At 41.8% G+C, this 21865-nt stretch overlaps 1 protein-coding gene across 1 annotated transcript; it reads right to left on the bottom strand.

The window, feature by feature from the left end:
• Window positions 1-102: 102 nt before the first annotated feature.
• PCYOX1 (prenylcysteine oxidase 1) lies at window positions 103-14233 on the bottom strand. Its single transcript, XM_055540576.1, has 6 exons — window positions 14061-14233; window positions 12747-12953; window positions 11575-11749; window positions 4601-4812; window positions 4098-4250; window positions 103-3376 (listed from the first exon to the last, which is right to left on the bottom strand). The coding sequence occupies exons 1-6, from the start codon at window positions 14218-14220 to the stop codon at window positions 2718-2720; spliced, it is 1566 nt and encodes a 521-aa protein (XP_055396551.1). The 5' UTR covers window positions 14221-14233; the 3' UTR covers window positions 103-2717.
• Window positions 14234-21865: the final 7632 nt, after the last annotated feature.

Below are 21865 nucleotides of genomic sequence, written 5' to 3'. Positions count from 1 at the left end.
GCATATGCAGAGAGCTGCTTGCTCAGAGGGTCAGCGTCCATAACCCCCACAGTGTTTTAAGGGTCAACCATATAGTGGAACAGAAGTAAAACACACAGGAAGTAATGATGTCTCTGTTTTATTTTGAACATAAGTGGGAAAAAATTTTGAATACAAGAGTAGAAATACAATTCCGGAGGAAAACATTCCAGTGCATTGTGGTTCTTTGTGGGGTAGAAGATGGTGGTAATGCTGCCCATGATACACTCACCTAGTTTGTAAATTTTATGGTGCACAAACTCCAGTAAGAGAGAATATCACAAACATGTGTCATAAACCTAACTTTAAAAAAAAATCTATCAAGCAAATGCTTAAGTTTATTTTTGTGATCTGGTAGAAAGCCTACAAGTCATGAATCACTTTAGAACTAGAGAGGGGGGTATACACAGTATGTGAGGCACTTGTAAACAAGTACGTAAAATGGTATTCCCTATTTTTAGGAAATGTTTACAGAAAAAATAAAGCTAGCGGGATCAAACTAGAGTTGATGTGAAGGCCATACATTTTTATTTTTCCATTCTCCTCTTTAAACCTTCCCTAACACTGTAACCACATAAAGTTGAATTTTAGAACTGGTAGAATTTCTAAGTGTGGCTCCTAACTGGCAGCATCACATAGGAACATAACAGAAATGCAGTCTTTCGTATGCTGCTCCACACCTACTGCAACATTCTAGGGGCGAGGCCAGCCATGTTTTAACAAGCCTTCCACTAACACTGGAGCAGGACTTGGCCTTCCTTCAGCCTGTGCATAATCTTTACCAGTCTCTTCTGTAAAAATTTCACTTGAGTAGCCTCCTGGAATAATGGGCCCTGACAGGTCTTTCTTCCAATTAAGTCTTTTTAAATTCTGTTAGTGGCATTAAAATTAATACGCTTACTATATGGATAACCTTTTTGCTCTTTAACAACTTCAGATGCCTTGTTGGAAAACAATCAGAGTTGGGTTTGATACAACAGCAATATTTAAAACTGGTGTTCTAAAAATATTTGCCATTGCAAAACAAGTCTGCAGATGTTAGAAATTATTCCACTAGGATTCACCCACTTTTAGCATATATACAACAGTGGTATACTCTACATACTGTCTTTTTTAAAACCACAAAAGGAAAAAAGTAGGAATGCCTCTTAACATACTTGCTAAGAATAAAAATAGTAAAAAGCTAACTCGGACAAACTAAATTTAATTCCTGCCTCTACATCAAATATCTTGGCAGTTTTATCAGCATATTTATATTCACAATTGTAGAGAATCAATCGCTTTAAGAATCAATGTTCTTTTTGCTAAAAGGAGCAAGTGCTATAATCTGGAGGAGGACTTTTTTAAAAAGACAATATATGTTTAACTTGGTTGCAGTTCAGTTACTTTAAGAATTCACAAGTTTTTACTTGTTTTGTCCTTTCCAGTGACTATAAGAACACTCATGATCTTTGTACAGGTGGAGAACCGGGTCTCAAGTTTGGCTACATCCTGGAATCATTCAGGAAGCAGTCCTACAGGTGACTGCAATGTACAGCCAAACCACCGCCTCAGAACAAGATTTCAACAACCAATTTCTCAATCAAAATGCTACAGTACCTTCAGAAGCATTTAACAGTTTGAACACAAAGTGGATCTGATCAAGTGTGGGGTCACTGACTATATTCTAGTGCCAGAGGCTCTACAGTCATCTAAGTTGCCTCTGCTGTGAGACTGTTGGTGCTTCTTACTACCAAGACTTCTAGAGTTCTCACAGAGAGAAATCCTTTGCAACATGGATTTGCTTTGATAATGGATTGGGTTTCTTGGGACTTTTAAGGCACTAAAAACCCTTTGAAAACATCATAAACCCCCACATCAGTGACTCTAAACCCCAGTTGTACGTTAGGAACTCTAAAAAGCTACAAAAAGCTCAGGTCCTATCCTTAGTCCATTAAACCAATCTCTGTTGTGGGGCTTTATCACCATTTTTCAAAGCTCCTCAGGTGAGGGTTTGATAATAGAAGACAAATTTAAGAAATTTCTTAAATCAATAGGCTATACTTGCTTTTCATTTTACTTGAGATTTTTGTGTGACATCTTTATACTACACTAAGACTTCTGAACTTCACCCCTAATGAAATAGAGACAGAAGCAATCAAAAGAACATTCTGAAAGTCAAGGCTTCAAGCATGGGCATATGTCCTTTGCAAAATGTAAGTTACTAAAGCCAGGTGTAAGATATCAGTTCCCATGGTAATTTTACCTGAATGAAGATCACATCCAACCGTGAAGTGCAAATGAACTAGCCCTGAACTAAAAGGTAAGTCTTCCTCAAGGGCTCAGCTTAAAATGCTTTAAAGTTTCGTTCAAAATCCAGGGCCCCATCCCAGACCTATTAAATCAGAACCTCCAGAGGAGCTAGAGAATTCATATGTCTAACAAACTCCAGGTGATTCTTATGACCAGACAAGTTTGGGAAATGCTGCTGATGGATATTCAAGAAAAGAGTTCAATTTTGAAGATGGAATAGTTTTACCTTCATGCTTAATTAGAACCTTGCGTTTCTCATGACTCACTGGGATTATTTTGTTAAATGATGATAATGGCGAAATATCTGATTCAAAATCATCTCTGTTCAGAGTATGTTCTTTTTTTTTTTTTTTTGCCAGTGATATTCCATTTGGAACCAGGAGAGGGATAAAGGAGAGAGTGGTGTTTCATAGTTCCGTTTTAAGTCTCTCATGTAAGTCCTCTTGGTCAATCATGTGTGTGTTCCCATTCCAGCGGTGATAGGCGAGGAGAGCAGCATTGTAGCCTGCAATGGCACTCATTTCCATGGCACTTGCTGCAAACTCTATGCCGTTGAGGTAATAAAGTCGATCGTGGAGTATGATGGAGGGGCATTTCTCTGGAGGTGTATAATGAGGGTATGCAAGCCATGACTGCTTCACAGCATAATCGTAGGACACAAAGAGCTTTAAAATTTGTTCTTTAGTAAGTGGTGCTGCAGAAAAGATCTTCCAGACATGTGCTATATCTGCTTTTGGCTGAGAATTACTGTCGTCTTCTACAGGGGACACAAGCCCAATGCTGTTAATGAATAAATCTGGGTTATCAGTGGTTAAGACTGTACCAAGATGAAACTCATTTAAGGCTCTAGAGCTAAAGACAGTTGAATTCAACTCCCCTTTAATTAAAGTTGTTACTAAAGGTTCGTAGTGTTGATGGAATTCCTCAATTGGAGGATCGAAGTTGAGAAAATTTATATTGGACATTTTCCGATTCAATGGAGTGGCCACCAGGACGATGTCATAGAAGTCTGAATGGGTCTCAGATCCAGTTTGGTAGACCACTTCATACACCTTTGAGGGATTTCCTAGAGGAAATAAAAAAGCATTTTTTTAAAGTGTTTCTAACATACTATATTTTACACCTTCTAAAAATAATTCTATACCTTAATAGTTTCTTCATAATTCTAAGGACTTAAACAAGTGTTGGAGAAGGCAATGGCACCCCACTCCAGTACTTTTGCCTGGAAAATGCCATGGACGGAGGAGCCTGGTAGGCTGCAGTCCATGGGGTCCCTAGAGTCGGACACAACTGAGCGACTTCACTTTCACTTTTCACTTTCATGCATTGGAGAAGGAAATGGCAACCCACTCCAGTGTTCTTGCCTGGAGAATCCCAGGGACGGGAGAGCCTGGTGGGCTGCCGTCTATGGGGTCGCACAGAGTCGGACACGACGGAAGTGACTCAGCAGCAGCAGCAAACAAGTTTTATCCCTTAAGATAACTGGCCCCAGCATTTGTTTTACACTGAGGCCAATTTTCTACTTGGAATGGAAATAAAACCTGTCAATAGATACAAAATATGAAATGTTTACTTTTGAGGATGAAATTCTTTTTTAAATCCAAAAAGTCATGCCACTGTACTTGAGCACATGTGTATCTATTTCCACATGACACACAACACCTAACCTCCAATTTAAAATTTCATCATTTGGAACTGAGTGAGAGATGGAGAAACAGGTTTTTCTCCCTGAGCAATTATTTTCTGCAGGGGAAATGAGAAACAATAAAATAGGAGTTCAAGCTTACCTGTCTGCTTGGTCCTCGTTTTCTCCTCTATGGACATTACTAAGCCCGATACAAGATTGCTTCTGGAAGCCTGAAGGAGCCTTGAGCAAACAAGTTTATTGCCACCTTTTACTGCCCAAAGGCCAGGATCAGTACCGGACATTGACACTGCCCCTGTCGGCGGCAGGACAAAACGTATTAATTCTGACTCTGTAAGGGGCCCTCTACCCACTCTCCCTTCCCGAGTAGCTGCATCGGGCTCCAAATCTAGACATTGCCAAATGACCCTCAGAGCAAAGTTTCCCCCAGGTGAGGACCATTCAACTAATAAAAACCAAAGACTCTGTTCCCATAAAAGTGTTCATCTACACATGCACAATTTTGCCAACATTTTCATTGTGTCCGAGGTTTCACAAAGGAAGGTAGTCATCTCCAAATCATGGCCTAAAGTAAGGAGCCACCAAAGCATCACGTAAACCGCACTGTCAACTAATGTCCGTTAACTATTCCAAGTCCTGACTTACCTACAAAGCCATTGATGTTTGTGGTTTGGCCATAATTTACCCTCATGACGGGAGTAATAATTTCATCAAGGAACTTCTCAGAGAAGCCTGCTTTCTGCAAGGTTTCAAGAAGTGACCGGTTAAATAATCCAAGATAGTCGTCCCCTCCTAGGGAATGCAGTAACTTTTCTACGCTACTGAAGGCATAGTCATGAGACTGGTAGCGGTAGATCCTTTTGAATAGAAGAGAAATGGCCATTAAACAGCAGATAGTGGGGAGGGTACACACAAAGAAGGAAAACAGCAGCCTAAGACTCCAAGTGGCTTTCCTGTTTTCTTTCAGATGAGTCCCTACCGATCCTGTGAGATGCATCTTTCCTAGGTATCCCAGAGGCTCCTGGCCTCCCTTTCCCTCTGTCTCCTCTGGAGGAAGTCCACTGTCCTTTGAATTCACTCTTCTGCATGAATATGGTCACTGGGATCACCTTTCAGGAAGTAGGTATGTCTTGTTCTCATTCATCTTCCAGCACACTTAGACATGTCTAAAATTAAACTTTACCTTTCTACTAGGCTTGATCCTCTCCTCCTACCCCCAATTCCAACCAAAACAATGGGTTACTCCTAACATCCTACACATCATCCTCAGTTCATTTAGTTTTAAATTTAAACATTTCATTTCTCCTTTCTGCTTCACCCACTTAAGAAGGGAAGCTTATCAACCTTCCTAACATCCCTCCTGTTATTTCTCATCTCCCTGATCTTAAGTGAAGCTTTATATTCAAACTGCTGCTGCTACTAAGTCGCTTCAGTCATGTCCGACTCTGTGCGACCCCATAGACGGCAGCCCACCAGGCTCCCCGGTCCCTGGGATTCTCCAGGCAAGGACACTGGAGTGGGTTGCCATTTCCTTCTCCAATGCATGAAAGTGAAATCGCTCAGTCGTGTCTGACTCCTAGCGATCCCATGGACTGCAGCCTACGAGGCTCCTCCATCCATGGGATTTTCCAGGCAAGAGTACTGGAGTGGGGTGCCATTGCCTTCTCCGTTTATATTCAAACTACTAACATGAATAACTGATTTATCTGCCTCTAGTTTCTCTTTTTTATATAATTTTTTTATATTTGTTATGTGTTAGAATATGGAGCATCAGTTTGAGCCAGACACTGTTCTAGATGCTGAGGATACAGAGGTCAATACAACACAGAAAGAAAAATCGCTGCCATAACAGAGCTTTTGTTTTAGATGGGACAACAGGCAATAAAATAAACACAAGCAACTTACTAACAGTTTGTGCTAAATTGCTTCAGTTGTATCTGACTCTTTGGGATCCTATGGCCTGTAATCTTTCAGGCTCCTCTGTTGGTGGGATTCTCCAGGCAAGAGTAATGGAGTGGGTTGCTGTGCCCTACTCCAGGGGATCTTCCTGGCCCAGGGATCGAACCCGTGTCTCTTACATCTCCTGTACTGGCAGACAGGTTCTTTTATCAAGGAGAAAAGTAAACCAAAAGATTGGAAACACTTGGAGCTGGCAAAGAAGCAGAGAGATCCAGGAGAGCAGGAGGAGGCACAGACAGAAAAAAGTAGTGGAGGTGGGATGAAGGACTTCCAAAATGGAGTAAGGACCTTAGAAAAATCTGTCCCTACATAAAAGCAATGAGAACACTGGCAAACACTGTCAACATCAACTTTTTTGGAACTCTGGAAATAAACCAAACACTTGCTAAAATCCCAGGAATATTTAGATGGCTGACTGTAAGAACAAATGAGCCCTGTGGTATCTGAACTGCCCCTAAGCTCATTCCCATCTTGCTAGCAACAAGGTAGCCTTCAAAATCAGCAGCCTTGCAACCACAATATCTGTGAAACCAGCAAGCTGGCAGCCACAGAGGCAATAAGACATGTTTAGAGCATCCCCAAATTCCCATTGTCAGAGAAGTGCCACTATTTGCCTTATCAGGACTTGTTCTTTTTTGATTAAAATGTTTAAAGGATATACTCCATTTACAAAATTGGGAAAGGAGTTCATCAAGGCTGTAAGTGTCACCCTGTTATTTAACTTATATACACAGTACATCATGTGAAATGCTGGGCTGGATGAAGTTAAAGCTGGAATCAAGACTGCCAGGAGAAATATCAGTAACCTCAGCTATGCAGAGGACACCACCTTAATGGCAGAAAGTGAAAAGGAACTAAAGAGCCTCTACAGGAAGGTGAAAGAGGAGAGTGAAAAAGCTGGCCTAAAACTCAACATTCAAAAAACTAAGATCATGGCATCCAGTCCCATCACTTGATGGCAAATCGATGGGGAAACAATGGAAACAGTGACAGACTATTATTCTGGGCTCCAAAATCACTGCAGATGGTGACTGCAGCCATAAAACTACAACACGCTCACTCCTTGGAAGAAAAACTATGACAAACTTAGCATATTAAAAAGCAGAGACACCACTTTGCCGACAAAGGTCCACACAGTCAAAGCTATGGTTTTTCTGGTAGTCACGTACGGATGGGAGGGTTGGACCATAAGGAAGACTGAGTGCTGAAGAACTGATGCTTTCGAACTGTGGTGCTGAAGACTCCTGAGAGTCCCTTGGACTGCAAGAAGATCAAACAAGTCAATCCTAAAGGAAATCAACCCGGAATATTCATTGAAAGGATTGATGCTGACGCTGAAGCTCAAATACTTTGGCCACCTGATGCGAAGAGCTGACTCAGTGGAAAAGACCCTGATGCTGGGAAGGACTGAAGGCAGGGGGAGAAGCAGACGACAGAGGATGAGATGGCTGGGTGGCATTGTTGACTCAATGGACATGAGTTTGAGCAAACTCCAGGAGATAGTGAAGGATGGGGAAGCCTAGCGTGCTGCAGTCCATGGGTTGCAAAGAGTTAGACATGACTGAGCAACTGGACAATTCCACGTACAATTACAAAATACTGGCTACATTCCCCATGTTGCACAATACATCCTGCGGCCTATCTTACACCCAATACTTTATACTTTCTATGCCCCCACCCCAACATTGTCCTTCCCCCCTCACCACTGGTAACCACTAGTTTGTTCTCTGTATCTGTATTTGTTCTCTGCATCTGTATTTGTTCCCTGTATCTGTGAGTCTGCCTCTTTTTGGTTATAGCCACTAGTTTGCTGTATTTTTCAGACTGTTTTTATGTGTGTGTGCTCAGTTGTGTCCAACTCTTTGAGACCCTATGGACTGTAACCCGTCGGCTCTCCTGTCCATGGGATTATTCCAGCAAGAATACTGGAATGGCAAGAATGGGTTGCCATTTCCTTCTCCAGGGAATCTTTCTGAACCAGGGAGCGAGCGAACCTGTGTCTCCTGCATAGGCAGGAGGATTCTTTACCACTGGGAAACCTTTTCTTTTTAGATTAGGGCTTGTCTTTTTTTACCTCACTCTATACAAACAGCCCATCCTGAGCACATCTGTCAAAAACTTTTGTTGCCTGAGTTTGTGATACCAAGTGGGGCTAACAAGAGGCTTATCCGAAGATTTTAAAAAGAAACACTGGGGAATGAAAAACCCCAATTCATTTCTAGGGACTTAGAAGGCCATGCCCATGTACAAGAATGTCACATGCCCAGGAAAGACCTGAGAAGGCCCTCATCTGTCACCTTCGGCTGACCTTGAGGCTTTGAGCAAGCCAGAAGTAAAGGCTAGAGCTATAAACCACCTGCCAGAGCACTGCAAGCGATCCTCACACACACACACTTGAGTAGTCAAACATGACAAAGAATAGAATTAGTTCCAGAATTAGTTCCAGAGTCACTAACAAACAAGCAGCAACAGTAACAAACCCTGGGGTGAGCAGATTTCTGACGTCCAGAGTTACTATTCAATATTATTTTAAATGTCCAGTTTACAACAAAAATCAACAGAAATCCTCCTTAAGAAAACCCAGACATTGGACCTGCCAGACAAAGACTTTAAATCAGCAACTATAAATATGCTCAAAGAAGTAAAGGAAGCCATATCTAAAGAACTAAAGCACGTATGAAAACAATGTAGATTAGGGACTTCCCTGGTGGTCCAGTGGTTAATACTCTGTGTTCCCAATGTAGGGGACACAGGTTCGATCCCTGGTTGGGGAACTAAGATCCTGCATGCCACACATCTTTGCCACAAACAAAGAAATGTAGATTAGAACAAACATAGACTGCTAATAAAGAGAAATAAATAATAGAAAATAAAAACAAACCGTGGAGTTGAAAACAGTAGATAAAATTTAAAATGAAAGGTAGGGGAATTCACTGTTCCTGACTCCTCTTTGGCAACCTCTGTGGCTCCTAATCCTGGTTTTTGTGACACAGGTGATACTACAAGCATTTAACAACTGGATTGAAGGCAAGAGAAAAAGGGGCGACAGAGTATGAGATGGGTTCAATGACATCACTGACTCAATAGACATGAGTCTGAGCAAACTCTGGGTAATAGTGAAGGACAGGGAAGCCTGCATGCAGCAGTTCATGGGGTTGCAAATAGTCGGAAATGACTTAGTGACTGAACAACACCAGCATTAAACAGAAAGCAGACTGATTATATCCCTGGAACTGAGTCAAGACTCCCTGCTGAGGGCAAGGAAAAAGATTCCTGGGGAAGAGAAAACATGCAGGCAGAAGCTATTTCATAAGACCAGCAGTATTTCACTATTTAGCAACTGGCACATGATGGCTCAATACTTGCTCTTTGTCCAGCAGGGTATGATGGATATGATAAAATTATCAAAATAAGACCTGCATGTTCTTATAGAAAGGAACAGAAATGTGTGGCCCTTTAAACAACATAACGGTCAGCACTCTATAATCAAGTATCAGAGATATATGGCGGGGCGGGGTTGCATAATTCCATGTTTTGGAATTGTTTTATAAATCAAAAATAGTATAATATTCAGGGAACTATATGCAATGTATGTGTATGTGCTTAGTCACTCAGTTGTGTCTGACTCTGTGTGACCCCATGGACTGTAGCCTGCCAGGCTCCTCTGTCCATGGGATTCTCCAGGCAAGAATACTAGAGCAGGTTGTCATTCCCTTCTCCAGGGGATCTTCCCAACCCAGGAAGATAGATTCTTTACTATCTAAGCCACCAAGAAACCCCACTATATGCAAAACCTTGTGATAAGTCATAATGGAAAAGAATATTAGAAAAGAATGTATATATGTATTAATAAACCATTTCGTTGTTCAGCAGAAATTAACACAACATTGTAAATCACTATACTTCAATAAAATTTTTTTTTTTTAAATTCAGAGGATAACTGGTTTGCAATGTTGGGTTGGTTTCTGCTGTACAACAACGTGAATCAGCTGTAAGTCCATATACATATATCCCCTCCCTTTTGAACCTCCCTCCCACCCCCTTATCCCGCCCTTCACATTTTAAAAAAATAGTACAGTCTATGTATCCCCTCCTTGGGCCTTTTTCACAGTTCTGTAACACACTACATTCACTTCAAAAGTGATTTCTTAATTTCTCAAAGGGCAATTCTCTACATGTCAAGAAAACTGATTCACACAGGCGAGGCTGTATCTCAGGCCACGTGAACTTGATTTTCCTGTTGAGGATGTAGCAACATGCCACCTTTCTCTAAAAAGTGACTGGCTCTACACAAATTCTATACATTTTCCTAGTGAACTGCTTGTCTCTCTACTAGAACATATATTCTTTAAGGGCAGGGGTATGTTCTAGGGTCTACGTCTTCAAGACCCAGAATACTGCCTGGCACAAACTAAGCACTCAATATTTGGTGAATGAATAAACGAATGAATGACTACATTAGAACAACCTGCACTATAGCTGACCTTTCCAGTAACTGGAGAGATGTTCAAGGAATTGACCTCAGAATGATGCTTAAAAAGAAAGAAATCTCCAACTACTACAAGTTACAGAAACTATATTTATCCTATTCAACTCTTACAAGCTGCATTTCTCCTGAGATCTAAAACTGTAAACCAGCATAAAAGTTAGCGCATGCCAACAACCTAAAAAAAAAAATAGGTTATATCATACATGTATATGTACAGTTGAGTCCCTTCGCTGTCTACCTGAAACTATCACAACATTGTTAAACGGCTATACCCCCATACAAAATAAAAAGATTTTTTAAAAAATAAGCTATAGTTTTCAAAGTCAGAATGGTTTTCATTTTGTTTTAATATTCTCTTGGCTGAGCCGTAGAGCATGTGGCATCCTAGTTCCCCAACTGGGATCAAATGTGCGCCCCCAGCATTGGAAGTGTGGAGTCTTAACCACTAGTCCACCAGGGAAGGCTCTAGACTGGTTACTTTATGTTATTTTTCTTACTTACCAAAAGAATGCATATTCATACATAAAGGACTTTTTGAAAATACAGAAAAACAAAGAGAAGGAAAATAGGCACCTATATTCTCACTATGTAAGACAGTGTGGGAATACAATACCTTAATTTAAATTCTTGGGGCACAGAACTGATATGCTATTTCAGGCTGCTGGCTCACTGAAACATCATGTCACAGTTAAATGAAGCTCATTTAAGTTTTCTACAAGCTCTTGTACGTATCACCTTATCCATCTACATACAACACTAAAACAGTTCAGAGATTAAGAGGGAGGACTCTGGAGCCAGATTGCCTGGGTAAGAACTCCAGCTCCACCAGGTACTAGGCAGGTGGACTTGCATACCTAAAACCTTTCTATGCCTCCACCTTCCAGTATCCTACAAAAAGCAGCTAGTAACAGTACCTACCTCAGAGAGCTGTCCTAAGACTTCAAAGAGTTAGTATTAAATAAACATTTACAAAATATGTTTTCAGAAGCAAAAATAAATGACCCTTTCATGTTCCAAGTGAATAAAGGCCCTGCATATCATATACAAAACATTTTTCCTAACGACCTTACAAATAGGCTTTGTGGTTAGGTAGAGCACTGTTCCCCAAAACTGTAATTCCTACAGATTATTTAATAAAAGGTCTTAGGTTAAATGGAAGAGAAAAAATTACCTCATAAACTTGTCTAATATATCCTCTACCCACATGTGCATTCGGAGGGATTGAAATCCATAGTGCCAAATTAGTTTAATCATGTTAATTATAAACCAGCTGCTCTCCTCATATACCAGAGTCTCTCCATTATACACCCCCACTAGGCCACTAGGGCTCTGAACAGCAGAGAGACCTGCAAAAACAAAGAAAGGGTAACTAAGTCAATGGTTTCTGTACTGATCAAATGAGAGAAGGTAATCTGAAGCTATGGAGGACCCTCTGAAATAAGTGAATCTGGGCTTCCCCCAGTTCTCAGGAGACATGTTAACAGAGCTCTATCTTTAGAACAGTGTGTGATACTCTAGACATCACACTGTCCAAAAGCAGATTCCCTTAAAGATGAGTTGGATGATCACTGCAGCTATATCAAAATTAGAAACTGGCTATATTTAGTCTCAAAAGACTAAAAAAGGCAAAAGAAAAAGCCAAAGGACAGCTGAATTCATCTTAAAATCAGCATAAATTGCTCCTGGCACACACGTGCCCTTGTGGAGCGAAGAGGCCCTGGAAGCATCCACAGGAAATGTGGAAAGCAGCTAAGGAAAATAGGATTTCCATTCCTGTGCAAATCCTATTCTATGTAACTCAACACTTCTCATAACTGGAAGGAGGCCAAAATTACACAATATTCCCCGAGGAGGGAGCCTGCAGAGGACCCCCCAGGCATTCCCCACAACCTGTCCAATACCTCTCCTGGTAGCAAAGCATCAGATGTCCCAAGTTCCAGGCACATGTTTGCCCCTACAGCTGTGAATGACCTTAAGTCAGACACCTCAACTCTCTGAGCCTCATTTCCCCAGCTATAAAATTAGCATGCTAGGTTTTGCTAACTCAAACCACTCTTTGATTCTTTAACACAAACCCAGAATATATAAGAATCAACAACAGCAACCATCCCCAACCCACGCCCCATGGCTGTAATTCCAGATAACTGAAGATATACTGTAGTGTCCCATTACAGCAGAGCAGCTCCTAAGGCAGTGCCAATTGCTAGCAGGAAAGTAAGGAAAGCAGTTTTACCAACTTCACTGTAAAAGACAATTAATAAGGCAGAAAAGTTTCAGTTCCCTATCTGATAACAATATCCATGCACTTGGAAGTCTGCTTTGTTCTCAGACCAAATTACATACCCAGATCCTTGACAAAACGCTTCATGTGCAGATTTAAAGGATGGATGACAGAACCTCCTGACTCAAATTCTTGCCCCTGCACATTCAAGGTGGCCAAACGGCCTCCCACCTTTCCTTTTTCGAACACGTCAATCTTCACATCTTTCCCAAATTTCTGCCGCAGATAATAGGCTGCTGAAGTGCCACCAATTCCAGCTCCAATAACCGCTACGGTGGGGAAAAAAAGGAACAGGGTTTTTTCTCTTACCAGCTTCGCATGTTTGTTTTTGAACCGCCGTAAATCAACAACCGACATTACCTAAAGCAGTTATCGACAATTTAGGGAAGCCTGGGGAGGGGGAGGCAAGGGACAGTTGCAGTGAAGACAGAAGCAAGTCTAAATCAGGACAGACACTGCCCCCAGACAACAGTAGTAGTAGATTGTTACTTTTTTTTTTTTCCACAGCCAGATGCCCCAGGCTCTCACAGTTCGTTGCGGAGGCACCAAGCGGCCCGCACACGCTCCTTTGTGCCCAATGCAAGGGAACAGAGGAGGTGGGGCCTTTCCAGCACGCATTTTAAATAAAGTGGCCGCCATTTTTGCCTAGATTTGTTCTGTCTCGTTAATGTAAATAGCTTAATGAACCCAAAGAAAATGGGTTAAAAAGGAATAAAAATAAACAACAAAAAAGCAAAACAAAATCAACAGGGAGCAAACCACCAAAACGAATCAAACTAAGAGAGTGACTGTTTCCGCTGAGTAGTCGTCCTAGGTAAAGTTCTTGCTCTGCAAGCCAGCCGACTTCAACAAAGCAGAGGGCGGAGGGGTACCCCCGCCCCCAGCCCATCACGGGAAGCACACGCGGTCAGCGCGGTCAGCCTGTTCGCGCTGCTCGGCGTGCTGTGCCCGCATGCGCCTCTCATCTGCAGAGCGGAACCGGCCAGTCGCTCCCTGAGCAGCCAGAGGACCGGCCTCTGAACAAGTGCAGCAAGGGAAGGCCGCGGGAGGGGCCTTTGCTTCCTTGGAGCCCCAGGTCCCCGAGACAGAGGCTGCAGGGACGCCGGGCGCCCGCCTGCGGACTGGTCTGGGTCGCCCCCACCTCCACTGCCCATTTCTCAAGTGGGCATGTCTCCACGCCCGAGAAAGGGCGTTCCCTGGGGGCACTGAAAGCGGTTCGGAGGCGCGAACTGGGAAGAGCAGCACATTCGCAGCGGGCTGGCTCCGCGCGACTCAGCGGGCGCCAGGGGCGCCCGGCCTGCAGCAGCTGGTAGTGACCTCCCGGCGCGGGACGCGCTCTCGCCAACCCCGCAGCGCGCCGCCTCTTCCTCGCCTACCGATCTTCTCCGGCGGGGCCCGCGGCTCGGCGCTCCCAGGGTACCACCAGCTGCACAGCAGCAACAGCCCCAGCCACAGCCGCAGAATCGAGCACGCGAGCCCAGGAGCTGCAGGTTCCATGGCTCTCCAAGCGCTGCGGTCGGACTGGAGCGCCAGCATGCCACCCGCATTTGAGTCTGCGCTCTCCGCCCGCCCCGCCCCCTGGCTGGCCTCACCCCTCAAAGCCCCGCCCAGGTCCGCTCCCACCCTACCCCCACTCCTCAGCGCAGGCCCCTAACACCCCAGGGCCACACTTCCCTCCTGGAGTTCCCAACCGGGTGGTCTGGGTACTCCAAGCCGGCTCTTCCCCATCCCCCGCAACTCACCCTGCTTCAGGGAGATACCAAAGGCCCCAGAGGAGGCTCACCCCAGCTTTTAATTTCTTCAGCTGTGCCCTCTTCTGTCCCTACAATCGCTCTCGCTCAAACAATGGTCACAGCTAATCACTGCCAAAAACAGACCAGGGGTGCAAGAAATACTTTACCGAGTGATTACTAGGTTCGGAACTGCTGGATATGGGATGAATGCGTAAATGGTACTGACAGTGACAATGACAGTCGCTCAGTCGTGTCCGACTCGTAGCGACCCCATGGACTGCAGCCTACCAGGCTCCTCCATCCATGGAATTTTCCAGGCAAGAGTACTGGAGTGGGGTGCCATTGCCTTCTCCAGGGGATCTTAAAAGGAAAAACGGGGGAGCCCAGGGATAGGATAGTTCAAAGTGAAAGGAGTGGAAACATCGTGACAGACATGTTGTCCACTCCAGTGCTCTCCAGTGTCCACCCCACTCCAGTACTCTTGCCTGGAAAATTCCATGGAGGAGCCTGGTAGGCTGCAGTCCATGGGGTCGCTACGAGTCGGACACGACTGAGCGACTTCCCTTTCACTTTTCACTTTCACGCATTGGAGAAGGAAGTGGCAACCCACTCCAGTGTTCTTGCCTGGAGAGTCCCAGGGACGGGGGAGCTGGTGGGCTGCCCTCTATGGGGTCGCACAGAGTCGGACACGACTGAAGTGACTTAGCAGCAGCAGTACTGTTAGGTGCGGAGAAGGCACTGGCACCCCACTCAGTACTCTTGCCTGGAAAATCCCATGGATGCAGGAGCCTAGTAGGCTGCAGTCCATGGGGTCGCGAACAGTTGAGTCACTTTCCCTTTTCCCTTTCATACATTGGAGAAGGAAATGGCAACCCACTCCAATGTTCTTGCCTGGATAATCCCAGGGACGGAGGAGCCTGGTGGGCTGCCGTCTGTGGGGTCGCACAGAGTCGGACACAACTGAAGCGACTTAGCAGCAGCAGCAGCAGTATTGTTATGTGAGAAAAGCTGCTAACTGAGTGATGGGTATTATATGATTCCATTTCTGTAATTAAAATACCCCTCCCAGCCAAAAAAAGGAAAAGAAAAGAAAAAAACTAGTACATGACCATGAAGAATAGTATGGATGGAAGGAAAACAAGTTGGATAAAAAGAAAGGTTAAACTTGGAGAAAGGAAGTAGAAAATCCACTACAAAAAAAGGATTCATTTATTGGACATTTATTGAGTTCTTTCCAAGTGGCAGACAGTGTTCCAGGTACTTGAGAAAAACCAGTAAACAAAATATTGTTTTTTAAAAATTTAATTATAATGACACAGCCATTCTAGTGGAAGGAGACCAATGACAACTAGAATAACATGCAAATGATGTAGTGTGGGGAAAGAGAAATGGGGAATGGCTTGCAATTTTAAATAGAGTGGTCAGATCAGGCTTCATTGAGCAGAATGGCATTTGAGCAAAAGTAAAGGGCTACCCACTCCAGTACTCTTGCCTGGAGAATTCCATGGACAGAGGAGCCTGATGGGCTACAGTCCATGGGGTCACAAAATGTCAGAAACAACTGACTGACTAATACTTGCAGTGAGAAAGTGAGCTAGGGAAAGAAAGACCTTTCTAAGCAAGGGAAATGCCTGGCGTGTTTGTGGAACAGCCAGTGGAACACAGTACAAACAGGAGAAATGGAGGCATTAATGGAACAAGATGCAAGTCACACAAAAACTAAACACTTCCTTGTAAGAACATAAAAATATGAAGATTAAGTCTGCTTTTTCTACAAATTATAAAGAAAGAGCTAAATTATGTCTTTTACTTTTTCCAAACTACATTATGCCCACAACACCTAAGTACCTTTAGCCTAAAAGGCCTTCAATAAATACACGCTGGTTGATTAGAATTTACCATGTCAGTGACCTTGACACAGGTGTCCTAGGAAAGAATGTGCTGAAAGGACCCTTGGTGAAGAGACAGTAGAGGTGGAGTTAAGGCTTTCTTATTCTGCCCATTTACCTTTGCAAAAGGATTCTGTCACTAAAACTTAAAAAGATATTTTTATGTCATTTATGGAAAATGTTACCATGTACATGAAGTATAATATAAAGTAATACTAGAAATCTTTATTCAAAGACGTATTCAAGAAAACAGTCCACCTTAGGAAGCTGAAGCCTAAGATTCTCTCCTTGACCAAATTCTCTTTAGCCAGGTTCCTCTGAGACCTCCTCTCAACAGCACCTCAACTTTAGCATATGAAGACTAACATAGTTTATAGGAGCTCAAAGCCACATCCTTGGAATGAGGATGTGCTTCCCTTAAAGTGCCTATTTGAGAAAAACTCAAGGCTGCCAAAAAAATTTAGTATTGGTTCCAGGTAATAAACGAAGATAGAGAGCCCCTATCTTCTAGTCTTAGTGGAAGGACAGGAGACTAAATTTGATAAGGAACAGTTAACGAAAGCAAAGTGACTTCACTTGCCTAATGGCTGCTTCTAAATTTTTGTAATCTTTCACTTCCCTAACTCCACTCAGTTCAGTTCAGTGCAGTCGCTCAGTCGTGTCCGACTCTTTGCGACCCCATGAATCGCAGCACGCCAGGCGTCTCTGTCCATCACCAACTCCCAGAGTTCACTCAGACTCACCTCCATCGAGTCAGTGATGCCATCCAGCCATCTCATCCTCTGTCGTCCCCTTCTCCTCCTGCCCCCAATCCCTCCCAGCATCAGGGTCTTTTCCAATGAGTCAACTCTTCGTATGACATGGCCAAAGTACTGGAGTTTCAGCTTTAGCATCATTCCTTCCAAAGAAATCCCAGGGCTGATCTCCTTCAGAATGGACTGGTTGGATCTCCTTGCAGTCCAAGGGGCTCTCAAGAGTCTTCTCCAACACCACAGTTCAAAAGCATCACTTCTTCGGCACTCAGCTTTCTTCACAGTTCAACTCTCACATCCATACATGACCATAGGAAACACCATAGCCTTGACTAGACGGACCTTGTTGGCAAAGTAATGTCTCTGCTTTTGAATATGCTATCTAGGTTGGTCATAACTTTCCTTCCAAGGAGTAAGCATCTTTTAATTTCATGGCTGCAGTCACCATCTGCAGTGATTTTGGAGCCCCAAAAAATAAAGTCTGACACTGTTTCCACTGTTTCCCCATCTATTTGCCATGAAGTGACGGGGCCAGATGCCATGATCTTCATTTTCTGAATGTTGAGCTTTAAGCCAACTTTTTCACTCTCCACTTTCATGCTGATTCCCCAACTTCTATCCCCTCATTCTCCTTTTAAAACAAGAGATCATCTATGTACAAATCAAAGTTGATTTCTACAATTCACACTGGACTTTTCCCTATTGCAACAGTATACTATTGATTAAAATTTAAATACTGATAAGTGTCTGAGTTTGTATTCACACTGCACTTCTCCCCAGTGAAATAGTATATTACTGATGACAGTAAAACTATAACCAGTGTATGGCTTTGTTTGTCTTTGACTCAAATTGATAATACTACCACGTCTCCAGGCTTTTTTCTTCATTGAAATTAACTCAAAGAAATTCATTTTCATATGTTCTTACTTCCACACATCTCATTTCTTTCTTATTCTAAATAGTCTAAATGATATTTATTGCCTTTAGGTAAGATAAGGAAATTCAGAGGCAATACGAGAAAAGATAAACATGTTTGATTACATAAAGATTTTCAGATGGTAAGAAATAGAATTTTAAAAGTTAAAAAAAAATACATGAGAATTAATATTTGCCTCTAAAATGACAGACAAGATGGTAGTTTATATCACATACAAAGGGTTCCATACTCAATATAAATACAGACTAAGTACATAGTTAAGTAAATCAAAAAAGAGAAAGCAAAGTGTCATTGGTCAAAAAATACACGATGTTCAACTCCAGTAGTAGTTTAGAAGAATGCAACTGCAAATAATGAGAAACCAGTTTTCATCAATCATATTAGGAAAAATTAATAAAAATAACATCTAAATGCAGAAAAAACAAGGCAGAATAGATATAGGTCTCAGGTACTAACTACGTTGGTTAGAGTGTGAGTGACAAAACCTTTTAAAAACAACTATTTATTAAGATACATATAAAGATAACATTTAATTCATAAATCCCATGTTTGGAAATCTATTCAAAAGAGATTAAAGAATCAGTCATAAGGATATATGTACCAAGATGCTTACTGCAACATTGCTTGAGGGCCAGGATCAGGGGGTAGGGAGGAGGACCAGGCATAAATACTAGCAGACATAAGGGAGAGATTCACTGCAACACAAAAATTAGGGGGAATTTTTAAAAATAATTTTATTTCTTTGTTCTCTCTATCTATTTTTGGCCATGTTGAGTCTTCATTGCTGCACGGACTTTTCTCTAGTTGCTGCGAGCAAGGGCTACTTTCTAGTGGCGGTGTGAGAGCTTCTCACCGTAGTGACTCTTGGACAGAGCATGGGCTCGGCAGCTGTGGCGCACAGGCTCAGCTGCTCTGTGGCATGTGGGATGTTCGCAGACCAGGGATTGAACCAGTGTCTCTGCACTGGCAGGTGGATTCTTTACCACTGAGCTACCAGGGAATGTCCAAAAATTGGGGGGCATTTAACACCACACTCACATCAATGGACAGATCTCCAGACAGAAAATCAGTATAGAAACACTGGTCTTGAACAACATGGTAAACCAGTTGGATTTTATAATTATATTTAAAAAATTGTATTCAGAACAGCAGAATACACATTCAAGTGCACTTGCATCATTCTCCAGGATAGATCACATAATAGGCCATAAAATAAAAGTTTACAACTTTGAATCATATCAAACATCTTTACCAACTACAACACTATGAGACTAGAAATCAACTACAAGGGGGAAATGTGCAGAAAATACAATACAAACACATGGAAGCAAAATAATATGCTACTGAACAAACAATGGATCACTACAAAAATCAAAGAGGAAATCAAAAAATACCTGAAGACACATGAAAAATCAAAAACGCAATGACTCAAAAGCTATGGGATGCAAAAAAGTAGTTGTAAGAGATAATTATTAGCAACAGAAGCCTACCTCAAGAAACAAGAAAAATCTCTAATAAACAACCTATACTTACACCTAAAGAAACTAATAAAAGAACAAATAAATCTAAGGTTAGTAGAAGGAAAGAAGTATAAACTCAGAGAACTAAGTAGAAACTACAAAAAAAAAAAAAAATACTAGTGAAACTAACATCTGGTTCATTGAAAAGAGAAAACAAAATTGACAAATCTTTAGCCAGACTCATCAAGAAAAAAAAGAGAGAGGGACCAAATAAATAAAGTCAGAAAAGGGAGAGGATACAACTAATGCCATACAAATACAAAGGATCATGAGAATGTCTGAGTGCTAAGTCGCTTCAGTTGTGTCCAACTCTTTGTGACACTATGGACTGTAGCCCACCAGGCTCCTCTGTCCATATGATTCTCCAGGCAAGAATACTAGAGTGGGTTGCCATGCCCTCCTCTAGGGGATAGTGTCCACTCAGGGACTGAACCCACATCTCTTGTCTCCTGCATTGGCAGGCGGGTTCTTTACCACTAGCGGCACCTGGGAAGCCCTCATAAGACAGTACTGCTGCTGCTAAGTTGCTTCAGTCGTGTCCAACTCTGTGCGACCCCATAGACGGCAGCCCACCAGGGTCCCCCGTCCCTGGGATTCTCCAGGCAAGAACACTGGAATGGGTTGCCATTTCCTTCTCCAATAAGAGAGTACTAGGAACAGTTATATGCCAGTTAAGGGGCAACCTAGAAGAAACTGACAAATTCCTAGGAATGTGTAATATCCCAAGACTGAATCAGGAGGAAATAGAAAATATGAAAAACAGAAAATACACACAAACCAATTATCAGTAATGAAACTGAAACAGTAATAGAAAAACTCCCAACAAATAAAAGTCCAGGACCAGGTAACTTCACAAGTAAATTCTACCAAACATTTAGAGAAAAGTTAACACCTAAATTTTAAAAAAAATTTTAAATTTTAAAAAACTATTCTAAAAAATTGCAGAGGAAGGAGTGCTTCCAAATACATGTCAAGGCCAGTATCACTCTGAAAACAAAACACACAAAGATACCACACCAAAAAGAGTATAGGCCAATATCACTTACGAACACAGAGGCAAAAATGCTCGAGAAAATATGACCAAACTGACTTCAACAATTACATTAAAAATATCATACAGCACGATCAAGAATTTATCCCAGGGATGCAAGGAGGGCTCAGTATTCAAAAATTAATCTACATGACACACCATGTTAACAAATTGAAGAATAAAAATCATATGGTCATCTTGAAAGATACAGGAAAAGAGTTTGACAAAATTCAACATGCATTTAGAATTAAAAATCCCAACAAACTGTGTACAGAGAAAATAAAATTCAACATAATAAGGGCCATATATGACAAGCCCACAGTTAATATCACACTCAACAGTGAACAGCTGAAAGCATTTCTTCTGCGATCAGGAACAAGGAAATTGCTCTTGCCACTTTTATCCAACATATTAGTGGAAGTTACCCCAATCAGACAAGTAAAAGAGATAAAAAGAATCCAAACTGGATAGGAAGATGTAAAACTATCACTATTAGATAACATGACACCATATACATAGAAAATCCTAAAGAAACTACTAAAGAGTATGAATTTAATATAGAGACATATGTTGAACTTCTATTACTAACAACAAATTATTAAAAGAAATTAAAGGGGAAATCCCACTTACAGTCACATTAAAAAGAATAAAATACCTAAAAATAAGTCTAAATAAGGAGGTAAAAGACCTCCACTCAGAAAATTATATGAAACTGATGAAAAAAATTACAGACATGAACAGATGAAAAGATATACCATGCTAATGAACTGAACAATTTCATATTGTTAAAATGACCATACTACCCAAGACAATCTATAGAATCAATGCATTGCCTATCAAACTACCAATAGCATTTTTCACAGAACTGGGACATAATTTTTTAATTTATATGGAAACACAAAACATCCTGAACAGCAAAAAAAAAATCTTAAGAAAGAAGAACAGAATTTTAGGTGTCAGGCACCTTGACTTCAGATTATACTACAAAGCCACAGTAATGAAAACAGTATAGTAGTGGCATACACACACACAAAAATACATAGCTCAATGGAACAGGATGGAGAGTCCAGAAATGAACCCACCCACACGGGTATTAAATGATGACAAAGGAGGCTAGAATACACAATGGGGGAGAGACAACCTCTTCAATAAATAATGACAAGAAAACTGAACAGGGACATGCAAAAAATCAAATTGGTCTACTCTCTCACTCCATACACAAAAATAAATACAAAATGAATTAAAAACATAAACGTTAAAACCTGAACCATAAAATTTCCAGAAGAAAGCATAGGCAGTAAGTCTTTTTTTTTTTTTTTT

Source organism: Bubalus kerabau, chromosome 11, assembly GCF_029407905.1.
Source record: "Bubalus kerabau isolate K-KA32 ecotype Philippines breed swamp buffalo chromosome 11, PCC_UOA_SB_1v2, whole genome shotgun sequence".
NCBI lineage: Eukaryota > Metazoa > Chordata > Mammalia > Artiodactyla > Bovidae > Bubalus > Bubalus kerabau.
The sequence above is the reverse complement of the archived record's forward strand: the minus strand, read 5'-3'. Positions and strand labels throughout refer to the sequence as shown.

Coding starts and splice junctions, on each gene's coding strand:
- PCYOX1 (XM_055540576.1), bottom strand. CDS start 14,220: ATGCTGGCGCTCCAGTCCGACCGCAGCGCTTGGAGAGCCATGGAACCT. Junction 11,750..12,746: donor GCGTTTTGTCAAGGATCTGG/GTATGTAATTTG, acceptor TTGTTTTTGCAG/GTCTCTCTGCTGTTCAGAGC. Junction 4,251..4,600: donor AAACATCAATGGCTTTGTAG/GTAAGTCAGGAC, acceptor TGCCGCCGACAG/GGGCAGTGTCAATGTCCGGT.